At 30.4% G+C, this 22,171-nt stretch overlaps 2 protein-coding genes across 2 annotated transcripts; both read left to right on the top strand.

Moving 5' to 3' along the window:
• Positions 1-7,566: 7,566 nt before the first annotated feature.
• LOC137806597 (transcription factor PRE6) lies at positions 7,567-8,962 on the top strand. Its single transcript, XM_068606800.2, has 2 exons — positions 7,567-8,113; positions 8,567-8,962. The coding sequence occupies exons 1-2, from the start codon at positions 7,985-7,987 to the stop codon at positions 8,717-8,719; spliced, it is 282 nt and encodes a 93-aa protein (XP_068462901.1). The 5' UTR covers positions 7,567-7,984; the 3' UTR covers positions 8,720-8,962.
• Positions 8,963-13,364: 4,402 nt separating this feature from the next.
• LOC137839085 (uncharacterized) lies at positions 13,365-15,146 on the top strand. Its single transcript, XM_068648214.2, has 2 exons — positions 13,365-13,965; positions 14,143-15,146. Exons 1-2 carry the CDS (start codon positions 13,365-13,367, stop codon positions 15,144-15,146), a joined length of 1,605 nt encoding a protein of 534 aa, XP_068504315.2.
• The last annotated feature ends 7,025 nt before the right edge of the window (positions 15,147-22,171 follow it).

A 22,171-nucleotide genomic window follows, 5' to 3' on the forward strand; every position in this document is an offset into this window, starting at 1 on the left:
AATCATAATTATACACAAGAAGTTGACTGTTGTAGTGGTTAAGTTTTACCTAGTGACTGGAAGAACTTGTGTTCGTATCCCATTTGTGCAAATTTTTGTTTTATGGTGGTGGCAAAGTTACATACAGAAAAATCCGTATATAATGTTGATTTTTCATACGGATCATCCGTATGTAATAATCCGTATATAATTCGTGTTTTTCTTGTAGTCATAAAGAAGGTAGAGCGGCTAAGCATTGAAGGTTGAATACCCTAAAGAGAGCAAGACATCAAATTTTTACCAAAAACAAACACTTGGAGAACAAAGTTTAGAAGAAAGATGTATAAAAACAATTACTTGTTATATTATTTCTTTGAGTTGTATTTGCTTTAAAATCTCAATTAGTAGATTAATTTTATGTCTTAGTTCGGTAAGTGTGCCTTCAAGGTCCAAAGGTGCCAATAAACTCACCTAGGAAACATCTAGTTTAAGCATGACCTTGACTAACACAAATCTTAAAGCTTTTTAAATTTTATTTATATTAAATATAATGTGACTTTAATGGGATATGCTTTTGATCGACGCTTTATTTTGACAACTAATAATTATTTTTGTGTTAAATTATAGATTTCAAGTTCTCATTCAACTTTTAGTACAATGAACAAACTTACATGTTAACATTATCTATAAGACAAATAACTACTAGTTGTCAATAAGACTGCATTAGACATCATGATCACTTACAATGTTTAAATATAGACCATATATATATATATATATATATATATATATATATATAGAGAGAGAGAGAGAGAGAGAGTCATGTAAATATTTTTGCTGTAATAGAAGAATTCACCTCTATTTATATCTCACATTCTATTTTCTATTTCTAGACTTTTGTATCGATTGAGTCTTAAGAAATCTATACAAATCAATATTTCTCTCGTTAAGAGTTATAATTAACATAAATATTAGTCATAAATTTGATAATGTTAAATATGTAATCAATATAAAGTTACTATGCACTTACATAATCCATAATTGTATAACATGAATGTTGAAGATCTTATTAGCTTAGATTATTTCAAAGACATCCTAGTACAATGGTACATTATTATTGTTCATACTTGAGATACTAGTTTCCCATGGTAGAGCACAAAACACCTTAAGTCTAATTTTAGCCTAAGGAAATCCATCTTGGGACTACAACCTTATTCATACGTACGACATGCAATTTGTTCATTTAGTCTCTTAACCTACTTAATAAAGTGCAACAAGTTTTATTATTAATTCACATTCTTATAAAAGCACATATATGCCACTTACATATTTTTCTTTGAAATGGGTTGAACAAGGTGTAAGTTAGGTAATAAATGTATCAAGTGCATGTTGTGCCACTAATTGACCATTTATAGTGGGCATATGAATTGAACCAATCATCTTTTATCTCTTCAACGATCTCTCTTAATTGGGAAAATGGTTTATCGTGAACCTTCTTTGTACAACTCCCAATAGTCATTAGTTAAGGAGGAACTTCTCTAACAAATAATTAATATACTATGTGTGTTTCTTCCCTTTATACATCAATGGTAACACAACTACCTATAGTGTTAACATAATAGATAAACCTACATCTACCTCTAAGGTAGTATAGCTTGCTAGAAAATTCCCATGGACTTCAACTCTCCTTTGTTTTTTTTTTTCACTCTTCCTTGTACCATTGCAAGAGTATGACCATTTACAATGCACAATATTTTCAACATCATTTATCAATGAGGGATGAATATTTATGACAAGACAAATAGAGCTCTAAAAACTACCTAATATGTCGTATTCAATATTTTTAAAGTTTACTTATCCAACGAGTTATTCTAAGCAAAAATTTTAATATTTAACAAATAGGATAAATGGCATATACCTCTCACTTGACCCGTAACGATGAAGATGAGACAACAACATTGAATATGTATCAATGATGGACCAACACAACATCAAAGACAAATAAATGATGGAGCAACAATGATAGAAGAGAGAGAGAAAGAGAAAGAGACAATGACAAAAACATGCAACAAGCAATGAGAATTAAGAAAATATTGCTCCAAAATTGAGAATAAATGCAAGAAGGAGATGAGAATGAAAAAAAGGAGAGGTAGTACCCTCGAACACAAACAATGAGAGTGAGTTTGCAACAATGATGACAACCGGGAGTTAGAAAAGAGTACATATTTACATCAATAATGTATTGTAATCAATGTAATATATCGTCCACTCTCTACATTAGATGCAAATGTGATAAACACATATTATACCAATTGTGCATGTGAGTGATAATATATGTTTTCTACATCAATTATCAAATACCCAATGCATAAATGATCAATATGTCATCCTTTTTTTTACAACGTTGATTTGTCTTTCTTCTTCCTTTTTTTTTTGTGAAAACTGATGTTTGAGAATTGTAAAAGGGAGTTTTTATATTAATATATCATTCATTACCAATATTTTTGTCTGATCTATTTTGCAAACATTATGATTAACACATTGAGTCCTCGTATATTAAAAGTGTGTTAAAAATGTAAGTCAACAACTTATATAACTAAAATAAAATATATGAATAAAGTATTTATAAATTGATTTTGTAAAAATAAATTTTAATTTTATCAAAACTATAAAGTGATATGAAAATTTATCTTATTAATTATGGTAAAACCGAAAAAGTCACATATCATCATATCACACAAATGTTTAGCATTGTAATTAATCTATATGCTCATCATGGCTACTACACAATTGTTTGTAGAATCTATCAAGGAATGTGTAGAATTTATATAAAACAAAACATTATATAAAAGGTAATTAAGTAGAAAAAAACAAAATATCACTTAACTCCATAATGTTAAGTAATGAATTTTGTTATAATCATACATTATACATTATCATAAACATGATATAGTCTTGAATTCAAAAGAAAAAAATCACCACATGAGTAATCAAATAAAGACAAAAAAAAAACACAAGATCACAAAAATATATAACTAATTACTATTTGTTAGGATATATTAGACTCAAATGAAAGCATTGTTTAAGAAGAAGAAAAAAATAAAGTGGAACAAAAATTAAAATATTGTTTGGAAGAAGGAAAGGGAATCCAACTAAAACAAACATTTATAAGTACTTTATTATTAGATTGTGATTGGAATAATAAGTTAAATTTTGAAAATAAACCTTAATTTTTATTTTGTAAGGTAAAAAGGAAATTATCGTTCTTAAAATTAATATGTGATAATCCATAATTTATTTTAAATTATGTTATACATCATTATAAAAAATTAGTTTCTCAATTAGGTTGCCATATGTAAGTTTCACCAATCACATGTCACCACATAAAAATCTAAAAAGGAAAAAAAATATATAAGGACCATGAGATCAAGACAATTCATGCAAAGAATAAACAACCTCTCACTAACAAAACTTAAACTTTGGGAGGCTAAAACAATTTTTTTTTTTAAATTCAAAACGAATAGTAGTAGGTAAATCATCAAACCAACAAAAATCAAGTCTATTAATAAGACCAATGTTAACAAAATCATCAACGCATATATCACGAAAGATATGAGAGACTTTAAAATCTATATCTTTGTAAATGCTAAGAGGTTTATGCCAACAAGCTTTCAGCCTTCATAGAACAATACCAAAATTATGGAAAACATGACAAATTAAATAGGGATCACATTAAAGTCAAACACGTGTGTAATTATTAACTTTCGAAATCTCTATTGTAAGGATGTCAGACATCAACTCAGCATACATAGAAGACTTGATGTCCTAATAGACAATAAATCCTCCAATAAACTTTCTCCTCTACCTCTAAGGATACCACCACTCACAACATGATCAGGAAAAACTATAATTAACCTTTAACCAGTTAAGGTTAATATTAGTTACATTTATACTTGGTTATTTGAATTTATTTTTATACATTCATTTTTTTTAACCTTTGATAGATTACTTTCAATCAGTCATATATATTACAATTATAATTAGATATAATAATCTGAATTAATAATATATATATATATATATATATAATATAAAGATTATTTTCAAAAGTTAAATCTAAAAAGTTGCAAGAAAATAGCTTATAATACAAGATTTTTTTTTTCAAAAGAAAAGGTAAATAAAATTATCACTATTAAGTTGTAAGTCAAAATCGATTATGTATATAATTGTTTTTCACTTTTATTGTTTTAAGATAACACTTTCAAGTACTAAATGTGGACATGTAGATATTTGTCGAATAGAACTCCAATCTTAGCTCATTATATTGTTAAAAGACTTTATATGTGTAATATACTAAATATTAAAATCAATAAATCATTATTAACAAATTTTATTTTTCTATAGGATAAATTGTAGACTGATATAATCTATTCATAATGTTTGGACTATTACACTTTTTATGTAAAAAATGTTGTATCAAGATTACTAGTTATAGATTGACGTAGTAATAAATGATATTGGAATTAAGGTTATTATTAATTCTATTCTCACCAGAATAATTGTTAGGAGGATATTGTCATAAATGACATTAATTATCTTTCTTAGGTGAATCAATTGAACAAAGTCATAATCAATTAATGACACTTAGACTATGTTACCTAAAAAGTTACATAAAAAAAAGTATATATATTAAGAGTTATAATAAATATACATTACATTTGTATCTAATGTAATGATATAATTTATATAAATTTTGAGGAAACACACAATGGCCCATAAAGGAGGAGGAGGAAATTAAGTGTAGACTTTCTCTCTCGCCATAACTGAAAAAGGAAAATGGCATATGTTGAATTTGCAGTTACTTTCTAGGGTGAATGCATCTGATGATGGTCCTCTTTTCTTCTTTGAGTTGTGATCTGAACTTGTTCTAAAACCTTGTTTTTTAGATATATTTTTTCTTTTACTTATGCGGGCCAGTATGTTTCCTTAATTTTCATCTTTTTATCAACACATAACTATATCACTATACCAGACTTCCTTAATTTTCATGTGTTCAAATAAATTCACAAAAAAAATTTATATATATATATATATATATCAGTATATCAGTGAAAAAGAAGTACTTCATCTTTCTATATATTTTAATATTAATAATAATTATATAAAAAAATAGTTGATTGTTACATAAAAATTGAGTAATTGTAATGTGTTGTTGAAGTGTGTTCATTTTTTAATATTTAGATAACTTATTTTTAATTTTTAAAAATTTTAAAATATAATTAAGGATAGAATAAAAATATAAAAGATATATAAATCAAGGAAAATCTTTATATATATATATAAGAGCAATTAATTAATACACTAGCTAGAGAGATATACCAACTGTTAAATGAATTTGGATTAATGGAAATTCTGTGACCTGTCAAATTAATTACATTTTAAAGCCTTTAAAACTATGATTAAATGTTAGATTAATATTGATTTATACTGTTTCTCACATATTTTGCTTGAAATTTTGCATGAATTACAGACTAGAATTTGATTGGCATGTCTAGCAATAGAAATTAGTATATATAGTGGTCTTTTCATTACACTCTAAATGTTTTTAATTTATTTACTTTTAGTCTAATTTTTATTTTTATTTTCTTTCAATGACCTTTTTTCTAATGCACCTATGATATCTTGTGTTTATTTATAAACATGCACAATGTATGACATACTTACTATTTATTTATACGCATATAAAGTATTTAAATAATATTTTTCATATGCAATTGTTTCAAAACAAAAATATCTGCATATTATACTGAAAAATTGATCAATATCTTTTTGAAGATAATATTATTATATGGATCATGTGATTGGAACCACAGCCACATGAATACACAACTACAAAAAATTTCTCTTTCAAACTCTTTTAATTTTCTCTTTTACAATAGAGATGTATATATATTTTTTCTGGATGAGAATGTATCATTTAAAAATTTGCAACTACAGTGAAAAAATTATTTTAATTTAATTACTGGTCTCAAATTGAAGTCTTATTTATATTTTTTTTTTATTCATAGTTTTTCTACATATATAGTTATAACACATCTCTCTTTGAGGATTATGGTGTGTACCATTACAAATTGGAAAATTCACAAATACTGAAAAACAATTATATTTTATTTGAAAGACTTAAACTTCACTTTCAAGTAGTGTCTCTTTTCTACACCCTTTCCAATTAAGGAAATTATATTTTAGATTTATGGTCATAAGGTCTAAGCCACCATCACCAATCACTACAAGTTTACTACTTTCGATTAATCTTGCTTGGGACCAGAATTTCTTAAAAAAACCCTCTCTTCCTTTCCATAGCTAACTTGTTCCTTACTTCCAACAATGTTTATCCATAAATCTAAAAGATTTTTGTTTGCATGTTGTCTAAACATTCTGTTTATCTATTGGAAGTTTATGAACTATAAAAAAATGTTAACTCCCATAAAACTTTCCTGTGTTTATCAATTTCTAATGAATCAAATATATACCCAGATACATAAACAATGTATATGTTTTATATTATTATCCAACCAAAAACTACTCTTATAAATATGTGTGGGTAAATTTTTTCAAAAATATTACAAGAGAAACTAAACAAGAAAAAAAAATAGTAATTTTTTTTTATAAAATAAATTTAATTTATCTACATTGTAAAGATTTTCTTGCATCATTTCTTTAAAAGACGTTTTTCTTAGAAAAAATCTTCTAAACATAAAAAATTATTAATTTGAAGTAATTTTTGTATGAAGTTTTATAATATAGTTATCTAAAAAGCGATAAAAGGATAGTTGTTTTTATTGATTTTAAGAATGAAAAGGGAAGGTCCTTAAAGTGTGATTTGATTCCTAAAATTTCTCTGGGAAGAGGCCTACTAGATTGAGGGTAGGCAATGAAGAGTGGTTAATGGTTTGTTCTTAAGTTAAGTTTGAAAAGAAAAGAAAGGAAAGTGAAATGATTAAAATGACAAGGGAGTAATAACATAACATGGGGTTGTGTGGTGAGACTGACACACACAGGTCCCGCGTAGTTGGGTGAACAAGCACACTTCCCTTAACCCACCTTCCACTTCAACTCTAACCCCAGTTTGGGAACATAACCACAAACCATTTCCCTTTCTCTTTCTCTCCCATACTAGGAATCATTTTTTTTAATAAATCAAATTCTATATACAGTATCCAATTCGTATATAACATTTTCTAAAATAGTCAAAACTACAATATTTACACAAAACTCAAAATAAAATCAACAAAATATTTTGACTATCACAACTACTTAATAATGTTATTAAAAATTATGTATTCTTGACGTAAAGATGGATTGGAGATCCTACATCGATTAGAGATGTGGATATTTCATTGTATATAAGTAGGTGCAAATCTCAACTTTATAAATCGATTTTATGAGATTGAGTTAGGTTAAAGTTAACTTCGTAATAATAGTTATGAAATTGTTTCAAGAAATTGGGAAGAAATAATGATTTTGATTGAGAAAATAATATTTTTCCACCAACACAGACATAACCCTATTTAACAACATCCCCACCCCCAATGCCTTTCCCATGCACTTGGCCTCTTCAACTTCCAACACCCACTGACACATTTCTACCTTCATCTCTCTCTTCTCATGCTTTTATCATCTCTCAACTCAACTCAATTCTCCCTTCAATATTCCTCAATTCTATATACCTACCTACCTAGCTTCCTTTTCTCACTCTGACAAATTCACTTCCTATTCCTCCCTTTCCGAGGCAAAGGCACCCCAAGAACTAGTAGCTGCCTCCTCTACCCTCTACTCTAGGTAGCTTAGTAGTTAGTAGTTAAACTTAGTTCTTAGCTCTTAGTTCTCAGGCACACACGTTATCTATATATCAGTCTCTTTCTTTCACTTATCTTCAACAAATCAAAACGCACCACCAAATACTATTTCTGACACACTCATCATTCACACTCCCCTTTAATTAACAATGTCTACCAGAAGATCTCGTTCCAGACAATCGCCTGTTTCCACTGAGATCACTGATGCTCAGATCACTGATCTCGTTTCCAAGTTACAACAACTTATCCCTGAGCTTCGAGCAAGACGTTCCGACAAGGTACCAATAATTTTCATCATCGTATATAACTTCGCTTCTGTCTCATTTTCTACCTTGTTTTGTTCTTATCTTTTTTCATTTTACAATTCCACAATTATGTATTACATCATTTGTTTGTTTCGGTTTCTCTCTTATATATTTTTATAAATAATAGTAGTAGTTTTTCGTATTTAGTTGCTATCTCTTTCACCATTCTCTCTCTCACGCGAACAAGTCACATGCAGAAGACACAAAAACACAGATTTTCTGTGGCTTTGGTTGGCCTTGCTAGATAAGTCACGCGTGTGCCCTCCCTTTAATGTTATTTTACCCACAACTTGTAAGGGTGTGGGACTTGGATATTCCCTCTTGCCATCATTGATTATATATATACCTTTAGTGGCATTAAATGCAAAATGTGGCAAATAATGAAATTATAGTTTTTTTATAATTGTTTTGGTTCTTGTGATGTAGGTTTCAGCTTCTAAGGTGTTGCAGGAGACTTGCAACTACATCAAAAGCTTGCACAGAGAGGTTGACGACTTGAGTGACCGGTTGTCACAACTTTTGGCCACCACAGACTCCAACAGTGCCCAAGCAGCCATTATTAGGAGCTTACTTATGTAATAATTAATATTCTAATAGTTATTATAGAGCTTTAATGTTATGTGTCGTGTGCATGTCCATGTTAATTTTGGTTATTTTCATATCCTCTATTCTGCGTAGGGTTTGGTTTTTGTGACCAAAGCAAAAAAGGGTTACCATGGGCTCCATCTTCGCCCTTACCTAGTTTCATCACACACTTTGTATTGACTATCATCAAATTGTATTACTATAAATAAAATGACCTTGCAACTTTATGAGTTTTCAGTTAGTTCAAATACTTATATATATATATACACACACATATATATTTTTCAAATTCGGAGGCTGCAACATGCTTTAGTTTGAACTTAGCAATCTATCTTATTAGAGAAACTCAGCGGTTTTGCGTGGACCCATTTAAAGGGTCAAGTTTGAACCTGACCTATTACATGTGACATTGCCCCCACACCATTTTCGGTTATTTGTTCAGGCCAACCCGTGATATTAGTGTTGGACCACTGTATACAATGAATCATTCATCATCAACCTTTATCACTGTATGTACATTTACATATCTATCTCTGTTCTTTCATATGCACCATATGTATACGGATAATGATAACAACTGCATATTTCAATTATTTACATATTAAACAAGCATCTGCCAGGTACATGAACACAATATATATATCATTTTTTTATACATATCTAAAACACTAATAAGAGATATATAGTTTTTGGATGACTGAATTCAAAAATATAAAATGATAAACCAATTTTTTGTAACGAGAAATATAACTGTAATTCTGAGTGGCAAAGATCACTATCTATTAATTGTGCTGAACTTTCTTGGTAGATACACCTTCTGCAATAATTGTGAATAAATTATTTTCTTAAAAAATGTAGTTGCAAATAGAATTTATATGTATCTCCCTTTTATTAAAAGTGAAATAAATGGAAGTCCTTCAAAGTGTTTTTATTTTTTATTTTGTGCTTTCTTGCTTTAAAATGAAGTATCGTCCCTCCTCCTAAATTATTTTACCAAATGTGAAAGAAAACAAAAAGTTTTGAAGAATGGGCTATATGTCCCAATAGCTTTAATCCCCTCAAAATTTGTCTTTGCTTAATTGTCGAAATCCCTGTGTTAAATTTGGCTTACTCAAAAACCTTGCCAAAATAATTATTTGTAAACCGTGGGAGTTTTAATTCATGAAGACTTGTGATAAATTATTGCAAAAATATAATAAAAAGTGAGAAAAACTTTCAAAATAGTCAGATATTATTCAGTTACTTCAATTATTTTTACATTCAGAGGGTATCCGCGGAAAAGACAGTAAAAAATAATACTTTAACATCTTAATTTCAAAAAAATACACCCATTGTATAATTTATTTTAATAATATAATAATATATCAATATTTGAAGTATGAGACTAAAAGAAATATGATTAAAATATTAATATATTAAATTATCAAGCGATTATTTTTCTATGAGTGAGTGAAAAAATATTACTTTTAAAAAACAATATGAAACAACTTATTCCCAGACATGTACCTGTAGGTACGCTTGCGGGGTGGGGATACATGGGATTGCCGTAGCTTTTTACGTTTTGGAATACATAGTGATGGTGATATATTCACCCTTCCTAATTTATATAGAATAGAAAATCTAATTATAATAATATAATAATACGAATATGATTAAGCAAGATAATTTTCAAATATTATTATATTATATTATATTATTATTATTATTAAAAAATTATTAATTAGTTGTATATGAGAAATATCTTGAGATTTTTCGATAGATGGTGCATAAAAGAGTAGACGGCGGTCACTCACTGAAAAAACAAGAAAATTTTATTATTTTTACATTTCTACACCTATGCATCCATCCAGAGATTAAATACATAAAAGAAATGGGTTAGGCCATAATAAAATTCAAATAATAAAAACTTGAAACATCAAAACCCTCCTCAAACTGGTGGGTGAATACTTAGCACACCGAGCTTGAGACAAAAGTCTATAAAAAGTTTCAAAATGAAGGGCTTAGTGAGAATGTTTGCATGCTTATCAACGGTGTTTATAGGGGGTGTTTATAGGGAGAAGATGTAATAGACATTCTTGAAGTTTCTCTCTAACCACACAGGACAATCAATCTATGTCCATGTGTTTAGTCCTTTCATAAAAGTTGTTGTTTTATGCTATATATCTTGTGGATTGGTTGTCATAGAAGAGGCTGAAAAAACATTGTTGGGAGTGATACAAAGGTCTTCATGAAGGTAAGCAAGTCATTGGATTTTGCAACAAGTAGAGGCTAAGGCTCGATACTACCTTAGAAGAATATTTATGTATTGGACCAGAGCGCTCAAAGCTCAAAGCTCGGTGGTCGAACCTTAGCATCTGCCATAGACAGGTCAGCTTGGCTCTTGGGCCAAGTTGGTGGGCCATGTGATTGGGCCCCATATGTATATTAGTTCTTTTTTCGTATAACCCTTTGTGCATAAGGCATAGGCAGCTAGCGAGGGGTAGTTTTGGACCTAGGGGAATGCTTAGTCCGCAGAGGGTCTAGTTAAAGTAAACATTTTCTTTTAAAACCTAAGCCCATGTGTGCTAGGGCACCTAGAGGTTAGGTTGCATGTATTCAAAAGATAGCGTAGCGCCACGCTGAGGGTGACTACGTAAATAGATTGGACCCCTGATACTGGTACTTGAGTTGGTACCCTGGTGTTTATTATGTTATTATTGTATGCACTCCATGAAGGAAAGATTTTGTACTGTTGCAACACCGTGAGTGTGTGCCCTTGAGCAGAATATTTTCTTGTTGAGTATGCTTTTAGTTGAGATTATATTCTCGTGATAGAAAATTATTACAAGAGGTAAACTATAAAAGGGACTTGACATCCCAGGTTAAGGTACGCTGTTTCTAAGACTGAAATTCACTACTTCTTGATTCTTATAAGCCCTGTAAGGCCCCCTCTATTTCAACGGAGCTACGTTCCACAGCGGCAAGAGCGAAAGACAGATTCATGAAGAGACTAACAGAACTATAGCTTGTCATCAGAGTCAACCGGCGAGCAGGTCAACCGACAAGAACAATTTAGATATAGTGTTTTGCTCATGACATAAAAAATTCTCCAAGATATAAAAATTTATGGTAGACGACAAGTGATCGCACATGAAGCCCAATTAAAGTCACTAAAAGCTTTAATCAAAACATCAAAATTCTTAGAATAATAAAGCATACCTTATGTAAGTAAGGGTTTGATATATCTAAGGATTCGTTGGACAACGTGGTGATGAAGCTTTGGTAAAGCTTGGACAAACTAGCCGAGGAATTGCATCTAAAAATTGATTTCTGGTATGGTATTAACTAAATACAACTATCTTCCAATGATTATTCAATATAAAGAAGCATATGATCAAAAAGTTTTTCAGTCTTCTTAATCATAGGTGATTGCAGGTTTTGCACTCAATAAACCAAAATCAAGAAAGACATTGAGAGCATTTTCTTCTTTGAAAGATATGTATTCCTTCTTTAGTTCTAGTAATTTCTAATCCCAGGAAGTATTTCAAATGGCCTAAATATTTTATTTTTAAAAAAAGAATTGTTTAAGGAACTTTTAATTGTTTCAATATCTCTTATGTTGTCTCCAACAAGTAATATATTGTTTACATATATAAGAAGAGAGATGAAAGATGTTTCAATTCTTCTAATAAAGAGTGAATTATTTGCCTTTGATTGAGTAAAGTTAATAGCGTGAAGAAAAGATGTAAGCTTCTCGTACTACTGTTTGCTTGCTTGTTTTAAACCATATAACGATTTGGTTAGATAACAAACATGATTGCTTTTTGTAGTAGTGATGCCTGAGGGAAAATTCGTGTATACTTCTTCTCATAGATCACCATGCAAGAATGTGTTGTCCAAATCAAGTTGCTCAAGATGTCGGTCTTTGATAACAACTATTACTAAAATGGTACGCATGGTAGTGAGTCTTGCCACGGGCAAATATGTATCTATGTATTTAATACCTTTGCATTGTGTGTAGCCTTTTGCTACAAGTCTGGCTTTATATATCTCAATCTTCCCATTCGCCTTACGTTTGATCTTGTAAACCCATTTGCAGCCAATGTATATTTTGTTGTGAAAAAGATCAACTATTTCCCAAGTATTGTTAGCTTTAAGAGCTTTAACTTTAGCCTTCATGGCTTCTACCCATTCAGGGTGTTGCTTAGCTTCCTCGTAGAATTGTGGCTCAGTTTAAGACAAAATAGAGAGAATATAATTTAGTTTTTTTTCTAACAATTTGCTAGAAATCATCACTGAGTGAATATGATATTGTACCTTGTTGTTTTGTTTCAACCTTTGTTGGAAATTCTGTTTTTAAACTGCAAATAAATGCACATAAGTGCAAGTGATATTTTATTATTCTGTTTTAATTCTATTTTAATTGTTGATTTAATATTTCTAGGTAACTGCTCATAAAATTAGTTAAGAGTTTGTTACTGCAAGTACTATAAATGTAATTGTTAGCAATGATAATAATATATCTTCCTCTGAAATATTCTAAAAAACCAACAATTGGTATCAAGAGCACTCTTCTTAAGGGATCTGTGAGGTCAAAAAGGAAGGAGAATCAAGTTTTTCAGCTGTTGCACCACCAGTCTTCGATGGAGAAAATTATCAAATGTGGGCAATTCATATGGAGACTTATCTGGAGGCTTTGGATCTTTGGGAAGCTGTAGAAGAGGAAATTCAGTCCCTTCCAGAAAACCCTACTGTGGCACAAATAAAATCACAGAAGATGAAAAGATCAAAGGCAAAAGCATGTCTATTTGCAGTTGTATCTCCTATGGTATTCACAAGGATAATGTCCTTGAAGTCAGCAAAAGAAATCTGGAATTACCTCAAGACCGAATATGAAGGTGATGAGAGGATTCGTGGAATGCAAGTGCTGAATCTAATCAGGGAGTTTGAACTGCAGAGAATTGAGGAGTCAGAAACCGTAAAAGAGTATTCTGACAGACTTCTAAGCATTGCCAACAATGTGAGGTTGCTTGGATTTGTGTTAAAAGATTCAAGAATTGTGGAAAAACTGCTTGTAACGGTTCCAGAGAGGTTTGAAGTCACCATAACAACCCTAGAGAACACAAAGGACCTATCAAAAATTTCTCTTGCAGAGCTCTTAAATGCTTTACAAGCACAAGAACAAAGAAGAGCTATGAGACAAGATGGAGTAATAGAAGGAGCCTTAACAACCAATCATAAAGGTGGTTGGAGAAACAAAGGTAGCTAGATCAAGCAGAACCAGCAAGAAAATGGAGAAGTTATTGCACACAATAACAACAAAAGGAGAAATTACCCTCCTTGTAAGCATTGCAACAAGTTAGGTCATCCACTGTTTAAGTGCTGGAGAAGACCTGATGCTAAGTGCAACAAGTGCAATCAACTTGGGCATGACGCAGTCATTTGTAGAAACCAAAGTGAGCAACAAGATGTAAACCAAAGTGAGCAAAAAGACGTAGATGCTCAATTTGCAAATGAGGAGAAGGATGTACTTTTCGTTGCAACTGGTTTCTCCAACAATATTTCAAGTGCATCGTGGCTAATTGATAGTGGATGCACAAATCACATGACTTATGACAAAAAACTTTTCAAGGAGTTGAAGCCTTCAAAAATTTCAAATGTCAAGATAGGCCATGGGTGTCACATTTCAGTAAAAGGAATAGGAACCATTGTTGTAGCAACACATTCAGGTATTAAAACTATTACTGATGTGTTTTATGTACCTAACATAGACCAAAATTTATTGAGTGTTGGTCAATTGCTGCAAAAAGGCTTCAAGGTGTTTTTTGAAGATAACCATTGTTTGATCAAGGATGCTACAGGACAAGATTTGTTCAAGGTACAAATGAGAGGCAAAAGTTTCTCATTAGATCTATTTCAGGAGGAGCCGTCTGATCAAGGACTTCTCAAGATGCAAAAATCTGAAATAGAAGACGATCCACCAATTAAAGGCAATCGATTACTCTCTGACATATATCATAGATGTAACGTTGCAATATGTGAACCTGTGGATCACAAAGAACCTGTTGATCACAAAGAAGTTATCAATAACCCAAAGCCGAAAAAGAAAATGGAGGAAGAGGTGTATATGATTGCGAAGAACAAAACTCGGGAGCTTGTTGACATACCTAGAAATAGAAAGGTACATCAAATGGATGTCAAGTCAACATTCATAAATGGATTTCTTGAAGAGGAAATTTCTGTTGAGCAACCTAAAGGTCTCATTGTGGAAGGAAAAGAAGACAAAGGTTATCTTATCAGCTTAGGCTTTAACAAAAGTCTTTTAGAATCTGCACCTTATGTCAAATCAAAAGGTGTTGAATGGAGATTAAGCAAAGCGAGGATGAAAAAAAATAAAAATTGCAGATTTGTTTACCAAGTCACTTCCAACCAACAAGTTTGAGTTCTCAAGACAGAAGATTGGAATTTGCAATTCAAAAAATCAAGGAGGAGTGTTGGAAATTTTGTTTTTAAACTGCAAATAAATGCACATAAGTGCAAGTGATATTTTATTATTCTGTTTTAATTCTATTTTAATTGTTGATTTAATATTTCTAGGTAACTGCTCATAAAATTAGTTAAGAGTTTGTTACTGCAAGTACTATAAATGTAATTGTTAGCAATGATAATAATATATCTTCCTCTGAAATATTCTAAAAAACCAACAACCTTTTATTGAATGGAGATAACATGAGTTGATGGTGATAGTCTTCTAGAAATGTTGGTGCTCTTCTGATTTAGGTGGATCATCTTATGCTCTCTCCTTCTACATGATTTTCATTGTTGTTTTGTGTAGGCTCATAAAACTCATTATGAATGTTGTCATATACTTATCAGTCTTATCATGCATATGATAGAAGAAGGGTTAATAGAAAATAACATATTTTTTCTCGGATGAATGTCTATAATAATGTAGCCATTTGTTCCTTGTTTAAAACCAAGAAATATATATTTTCATGCCCTGGGATCAAGCTTGTTTCTGTTTTGTTCGAGGGTTGAAGAAAAATGCAGACATCCAAATATTCTTAGATTATAAAAATTAGGAATTTAGTTATATAGTAGTTCATTAGGACATTTATTTTAAATCATGAGAGAAGGTTGTTAAGTCAATAGACAATCCAATACCCATAAGACGATCTCATGATATGAGCGTCTATATTGTTGAACCAAGTGGTGTTCAATGTTTTGAAGAATCCAAATCCTTTGAAGGATGTTGAAGCCTCTGCTTTGCTTGATGTTGTTGTGCTGGTTTAAGCTTTGTTCTGGGGTAGTTTAATGTTGTAATCCACCCTTAGATTAAATCTCAAGCAATTAGCATCTCAATCTTTATCAAAGTAAAATGTTTTTCAAACTAAGTTGAAACAACCGATTGTTTTGTCGAAACAACCTATTGTTTACACTTAGGTGTTTTAAGAAAGTTTGAAAACTGTTTTTGAATGGTGAAAACTGTTAAGTACCAAAACAACCGATTGATTAGAGGAAACAACCGATTGTTTGTTTTGGAACCATAACAGAAAAACTGTTTTCTTTGACTGAGCTTTAAATGCTTTAACTGAATACGCTCCAGTCATTAAATGCTTTGACCAATCTATTTTAAATGCAATTAAGAGTTTGTTAAGATTTGATAACAAACTATATCTTTGTATAATTTCAGAAAAACTGTTTTTAAGAAATAAGAATCTTGAGACAAAGTTTTTCACTAAGAGTTTTTCAAAGAGTTCTGAGATTGCTTAAGAGTTTAGAGATTGATCAAGGTGCTGGAATAGAATTCTACTTGTATTGATTTCAGATATTCATTTGTAACAAGTGTAATCTTTGTAAACTGCTGAACAATTTGTTTGTGTGTTTTGCTGAGATTGGTTGTGTGTTCTTGAGGTGTTCAAGATCAGCAATCTTAGTGTTGGCCAAGGAGAGTGTGCTTCTTGAAGGTGTTCAAGGTCATTCTCTTGGTTGTGGTGTAAGTGATCAAGTGGTGATTGCTTAGTGGATATCCTCAGGGTTTCTGAGAAGACTGGATGTATCTAGTTTGGAGTGAACCAGTATAAACAACTGTGTACAATCTCTCTATCTCTAACTCTTTAATTTCAGTTTGTTTGTTGTTTGTTGGTATAAACAACCGATTGTTTTGAAGAAACAACCGATTGTTTTTTCTAGTACTACAGTTTTTGCTTGCTGTTTTGGCTAACTGAATTGCTGAATCAATTGGTTTCTGAAATAAATTCATTCTACCTTTGAAAAGTTTGCGAAAACCCCTTTAAACAATTCACCCCCCCCCCTCTAGTTTAAAGCCATCTTTTCTAACATATATGTTTTGATTATAACAAACACTATAATGAGTGTTGTGGTATGAAAAGTTGACTCATGTGCAGTTAAGACAAAAACATAAGTGAAGATGAGCAAGATACTTTAACTCTAAAGTATCAAACAATACCAAAGAAAAAGGCTTATTAGACAGCCTACAGTGTCTATATGTCAAATTGTCTTACACAGTTATCAGATGAACCAATCTTTATCATGGAAACATCTTAAGTGGTTGAATGTTTTAGAAAGAAATTGAAAAGAAGATCCAATGAGAAGCTCTTGATGTATCGAACGAAACTCATACAAAGCTAGTGAAAATATCACATCAAGTGAATGATCAGACAAAACAATCAAGAATGATCACATCAGACTATGAAAGTGTTGATGAACTCATTAGAAGATCACACCAGATGAAACCTCTTGGGTAACACAGGGAAAATGCACATGTTTACAAGCATGAGACACACACATGAGATTACATAGATCAGACGTTACAAGCATCGTCTACCAATTAGACGATTAACTGCGTTAGGGAAGTGTCCATGCTTAATATTTACTTTATTTGAATGATTTTTGACATTACCCATTCAATTATAAATCTTATTTTATATTCTTGGATTATATTTTTTAAATAAGATTACTGGAATTAAATGATTTTGAAAAGAATTAGAATACACAGTATTTCACTATAATCTCTTCGAATACAACTATGCAAATAAAATAAAATTTAAGACTATATAGGAAATTTTTTCTATTAACAGTATTTTACTGTAAAGATTTCAAAAAATAAAGCATGAATATTTTCTATAACAAAGAGTTTTTCGAAATATGTTTAGTGGAATAAAATTCAAGTTTAATATAATTATGCTACAATTTTTTTATTTAATATTAACTTGGAAAGAATTTGAAAGTGCATTAAAGATAAAAAAAAATATGAAAAAAGAAAGTCTCCATAATTAAAAAAATATTATATATATTTTGTTTCAGTGATACCTATAATTTATTATATCAATTATAATGTTTATTGATACTGATTTCGTTCTCATAAATTATCAAAGGAACATAAAGACGCAAATAAAAGCTAAGTGGTAAAGTTTCCATATTCAGCGCCTGATAGGAAAGAGATAAAGCTGACAAGAAAGATTCACGCAGATGAATATCAAAATAATATCAAGGAGTTGTGAACAAAGATATTCAAAAGAGAAAGATTATTCAAAGTGCAAACACGTCGCAAAACACACTGAAGGCTTATATCATAATATTCCAAATTGAGCGTCTACCACACAGGAGAAGATGAACAATGCATAAATGAAAACATCCAATTTCAAAGACGACCAAACCTCAATGGAAAAAGTTCATATATATTGAGAAAGTATTTGAAAATCAAACAATGTCAAAGATGCAAATATTTGAGAGTGTTTCTCATTGTATTGAGAGGTCTTAATCTCAGGAGAAGATTAGGACAGTGTACCTAGAGAGGTTAGAATACTTGGTGAACTTGCAGAAATTGAGAATATTGGGGAAACCTACAGAGATTGAGAATACTGGGGAAACCTGCAGAGGTTGAGAATACTGGGAGAACCTATAGAGGTTGAGAATACTAGGTGTCTGAAGAGGTGTAAGAATACTTATAGACCTAAAGAGGTGTAAGAATACGTGTGCACCTAGAGTGGTGTAAGAATACTTAGTGAAAGACTCTTGAACGAGTTGCTTTAGGGGACTGGATGTAGCCCTAGTTGGTGGGTGAACCAGTATAAATCTATGCCTACTTCTCTTACTCTACTCTTATTTTAGGTGTTGCTTTTAATTGGTTAATAATCCACAAATTGAGTTTAGGTTCCATTCAACCCCCCTTCTAAAGCCAATTAAACCTTTAAAGGTAACTGATTTATCAGATAAACAAAATGTACATTGGCATAAGACCAAAATATCTTAGGTAGTTTAGATTGAAACATAAAACTTCATGTAACATTAAGTATATGTTGGTGTTTCCTTTCTACATTGGAGTTTTGTTGTGGTGTTTCTGTACATGGAGTTTGATGAATTATACCATGTTTATAATAAAAATCTTTCCAACAAAATTCTTGCTTAGTGTTTGCCCTAATAGTTTTTATGTTTTTGTTAAACTGGTTTTTAACATATACAATAAAATTCTGTAAAAGACTTATAGTTTCACCTTTGTTCTTCATCAAATGAACCCAATTGTACATGATGAAATCATATAGGATGGTTAAGAAATATTTTTGTTTCTGTAAGGAGCACCAAATATCTATGTGGATAAGATCAAAACAACTTTGGCTACTGGTTTTACTAAGAGGAAAAAGGTAAGTTATGTTGTTTACCTATATGGAAAGGGGTGAAAACATTCACTCTATCATATTGTATATTATAATAAATTTTGGATAAACAATCTAACACCCTATTTGAAGGATGAGTCAATCTACAATACCAAATATCCAAGTTATAAGTATGATCAAAGGATTCACTGTTATGTTAAAAAAACAAACTAAACTATCTTCGTTATCAGCCTGTACATGATAGAGACCATTATGTAGCTCAGCTCGTCCAATCATCTTCAAAGAATTAATCTCTTGTATTAGCAAACATTTTTTGTAAAAATAAGTTGACAACTCAAATAATGTATAAGACATTGCACTAATATTATGTTTAGAATGAATTATAGTATATATAATACACTATATAACATGATATTATTGGATAAGAAAACAATTCCACCACGAACAAGTAACATATTGATTATTAGGAAATCTAACATTTATAGGCTTAATCTTATTATGACTTATAGAGAGATAAAGAAAGTTACATGATCTATAGCTCTTGTATCAAGTATCCAGGAATACTTATCTTTATCAATAAATTATTTTGAGCATTCTCCCACGGTGTTGTTTATTACCTTTTCTTTAGTCTTTGAGGATTGAATCATTATTCAGAACCCAAAGTCTTAAGAATTTATTCTTTAAGAGTATTACTTTGTGAAGATTTTTCACTCTCAATTTCGTATTCTTCTTCTGCTTCATCCATGGTGGAAACTCATGCTTCAAGTAACACTCTTCAGTGGTGTGATTCATTTTGTTGCAAAAAGAATATTGTTTTTCATAGTTCTTTCCTCTCCCTCTTCCATGGTTATGTCATCCATAAAAAGTATTACTATTTTTATTGCTCATTCTTTAGTTTTATTCATTACCATTGTTAATCAAGACCTTGGTCTCAATCCCTATGATCCTGTTTAGTTGTCTTTCTTGCTAAAGACCTAATGAGAAAACACAATTAACACCTGAAACTGGCTCCACTAATAAGATTTTAGTCTTGATAACATTATAAGTTCTTCTCACCTAGCACGTGATGCGTTATGAATCGTTATAATCTACTATGATTTTTGTTATGTCACAACTGTATTTTGCATTACAAACACAAGTAGGTAAAGATAGTAAAGAATTCATTTCTTCCCATAGAATTTTTAAGTTTGTATAGTAGTCAGTGATACATCTTTCTCTTTGCTTGATAGAATTAATTTCCTATAGAAGATCTTAAACACGAAAATAATTGCTTTTTGAAACCCTTTCTCTGAACTCTTCCCACAAGTTTTCCGCATTGTCAATATATATTGTACTTTGCAGTATTTGTGTTGTAAGAGTGTGCATGATCCACAAGGTCACCATTATGTTACATGTTTCCCAGGTTTCGTTGAGATCATCATTGTGTGGTGGTTCTGGTATCTCACTGTTAACAAACTTGAATTTATTTTTTTACAACAAATCTTGTTTCATGGCCCTTTTCCAGGAATGATAATTGGATCCATCAAGTTGTGCAGATCATGCATGGGTTCTCTCAAATGGAGATAGTATGCACTTGTTGGATTTTGTAGAGGATCCATAACCAAGAAAGTAAATAAGATAGATCAAGACGCAAAAAGAATAAGAAGACCTGAGAGAAAGGAAAAAAAAACTGGTGACAATGGAGCAAAGCTAAACTCGCTTTGATACCATATTGAGATTTTTCATGTAGATAGTAGAGAAAATGAGGAGTAAAGAGTGAAGAAAAGAGTTGGCGACCATTAAGAGGAGAAAACACGTGGAGAAAAAAAAACTTTATTATTTTTACATTTGTACACTTATTTGTCTATCTAGAGATTAAATACACTAAAAAAAATTGAATGAACCATAATAAAACTCAAATACAAAAACTAAAAACATAAAAAAAAAAGTTATTAAGACATATTTTGTAGTTAATAAAGATTAAAAAATAAATTATAATTTTTTAAGCTTATTGCGTATTTTTCATATAATTGGTATTATAAAATTTAAAAATAAATTAAATATAATTAAAATATTATTTTAATGGTTTGTGAAAATATGTTATCTATTCTTTATGGTGTTAAAATGTCACCATCCGACTTGTATTATAGCTTATAATTGGTTAAAATTATTAAGGACAACAATGATGACGATGAGTTAGGTGTTATAAATTGTAATTTCACTTTAATATGAAATTTTTTATAATCATCTCACTACTTCAATCAAATTAATTAATTCACAATTTAAATTAATTAACCCAACCCCATCAGTACAGAATCCACTACCAGGAATATCAATTTTTAATGACTTACAAAAACTATAACAATTAATAGGTATAATATTTGTGGGTATTTGACATATACACATATCCAATTTTAGTATAGATTTAATGAATTATTTTATTTGTTGGTATAATTTTATACCTAAATTTTATTATAATACTAGAAATAATATTATTAGCATATATGTCCATACTAATGGGTATGTCTATATAAATTAATTTTTCTTTCCCACCCATCCTCGTTAAATTTACTAGCGGGAACACAGGCGGCGCCTGGGTATCCGCATTTCTTATTTTTTTTATTTATATATATTTATGTTTAATATTAAAATTTGAATAAATAATATTATTATTTGCACATTTATCTTAAATATAAATTTATAGTATATTATAAATAAAAAATGACATTATCATTATTATGTATAATTATTATACTTTGTGTGAATTGGCTTAACCAATGCCAGTAATTAATCCTCATTCTAAGTGTTTTATTCTTTACAAATTTTATTTCCTAAGAATGTCACACACATT

The sequence above is a fragment of the Phaseolus vulgaris genome, chromosome 3 (assembly GCF_051622355.1).
Source record: "Phaseolus vulgaris cultivar YP4 chromosome 3, ASM5162235v1, whole genome shotgun sequence".
Lineage (NCBI taxonomy): Eukaryota > Viridiplantae > Streptophyta > Magnoliopsida > Fabales > Fabaceae > Phaseolus > Phaseolus vulgaris.

Coding starts and splice junctions, on each gene's coding strand:
- LOC137806597 (XM_068606800.2), top strand. CDS start 7,985: ATGTCTACCAGAAGATCTCGTTCCAGACAATCGCCTGTTTCCACTGAG. Junction 8,114..8,566: donor GAGCAAGACGTTCCGACAAG/GTACCAATAATT, acceptor CTTGTGATGTAG/GTTTCAGCTTCTAAGGTGTT.
- LOC137839085 (XM_068648214.2), top strand. CDS start 13,365: ATGTGGGCAATTCATATGGAGACTTATCTGGAGGCTTTGGATCTTTGG. Junction 13,966..14,142: donor AGGTGGTTGGAGAAACAAAG/GTAGCTAGATCA, acceptor GGCATGACGCAG/TCATTTGTAGAAACCAAAGT.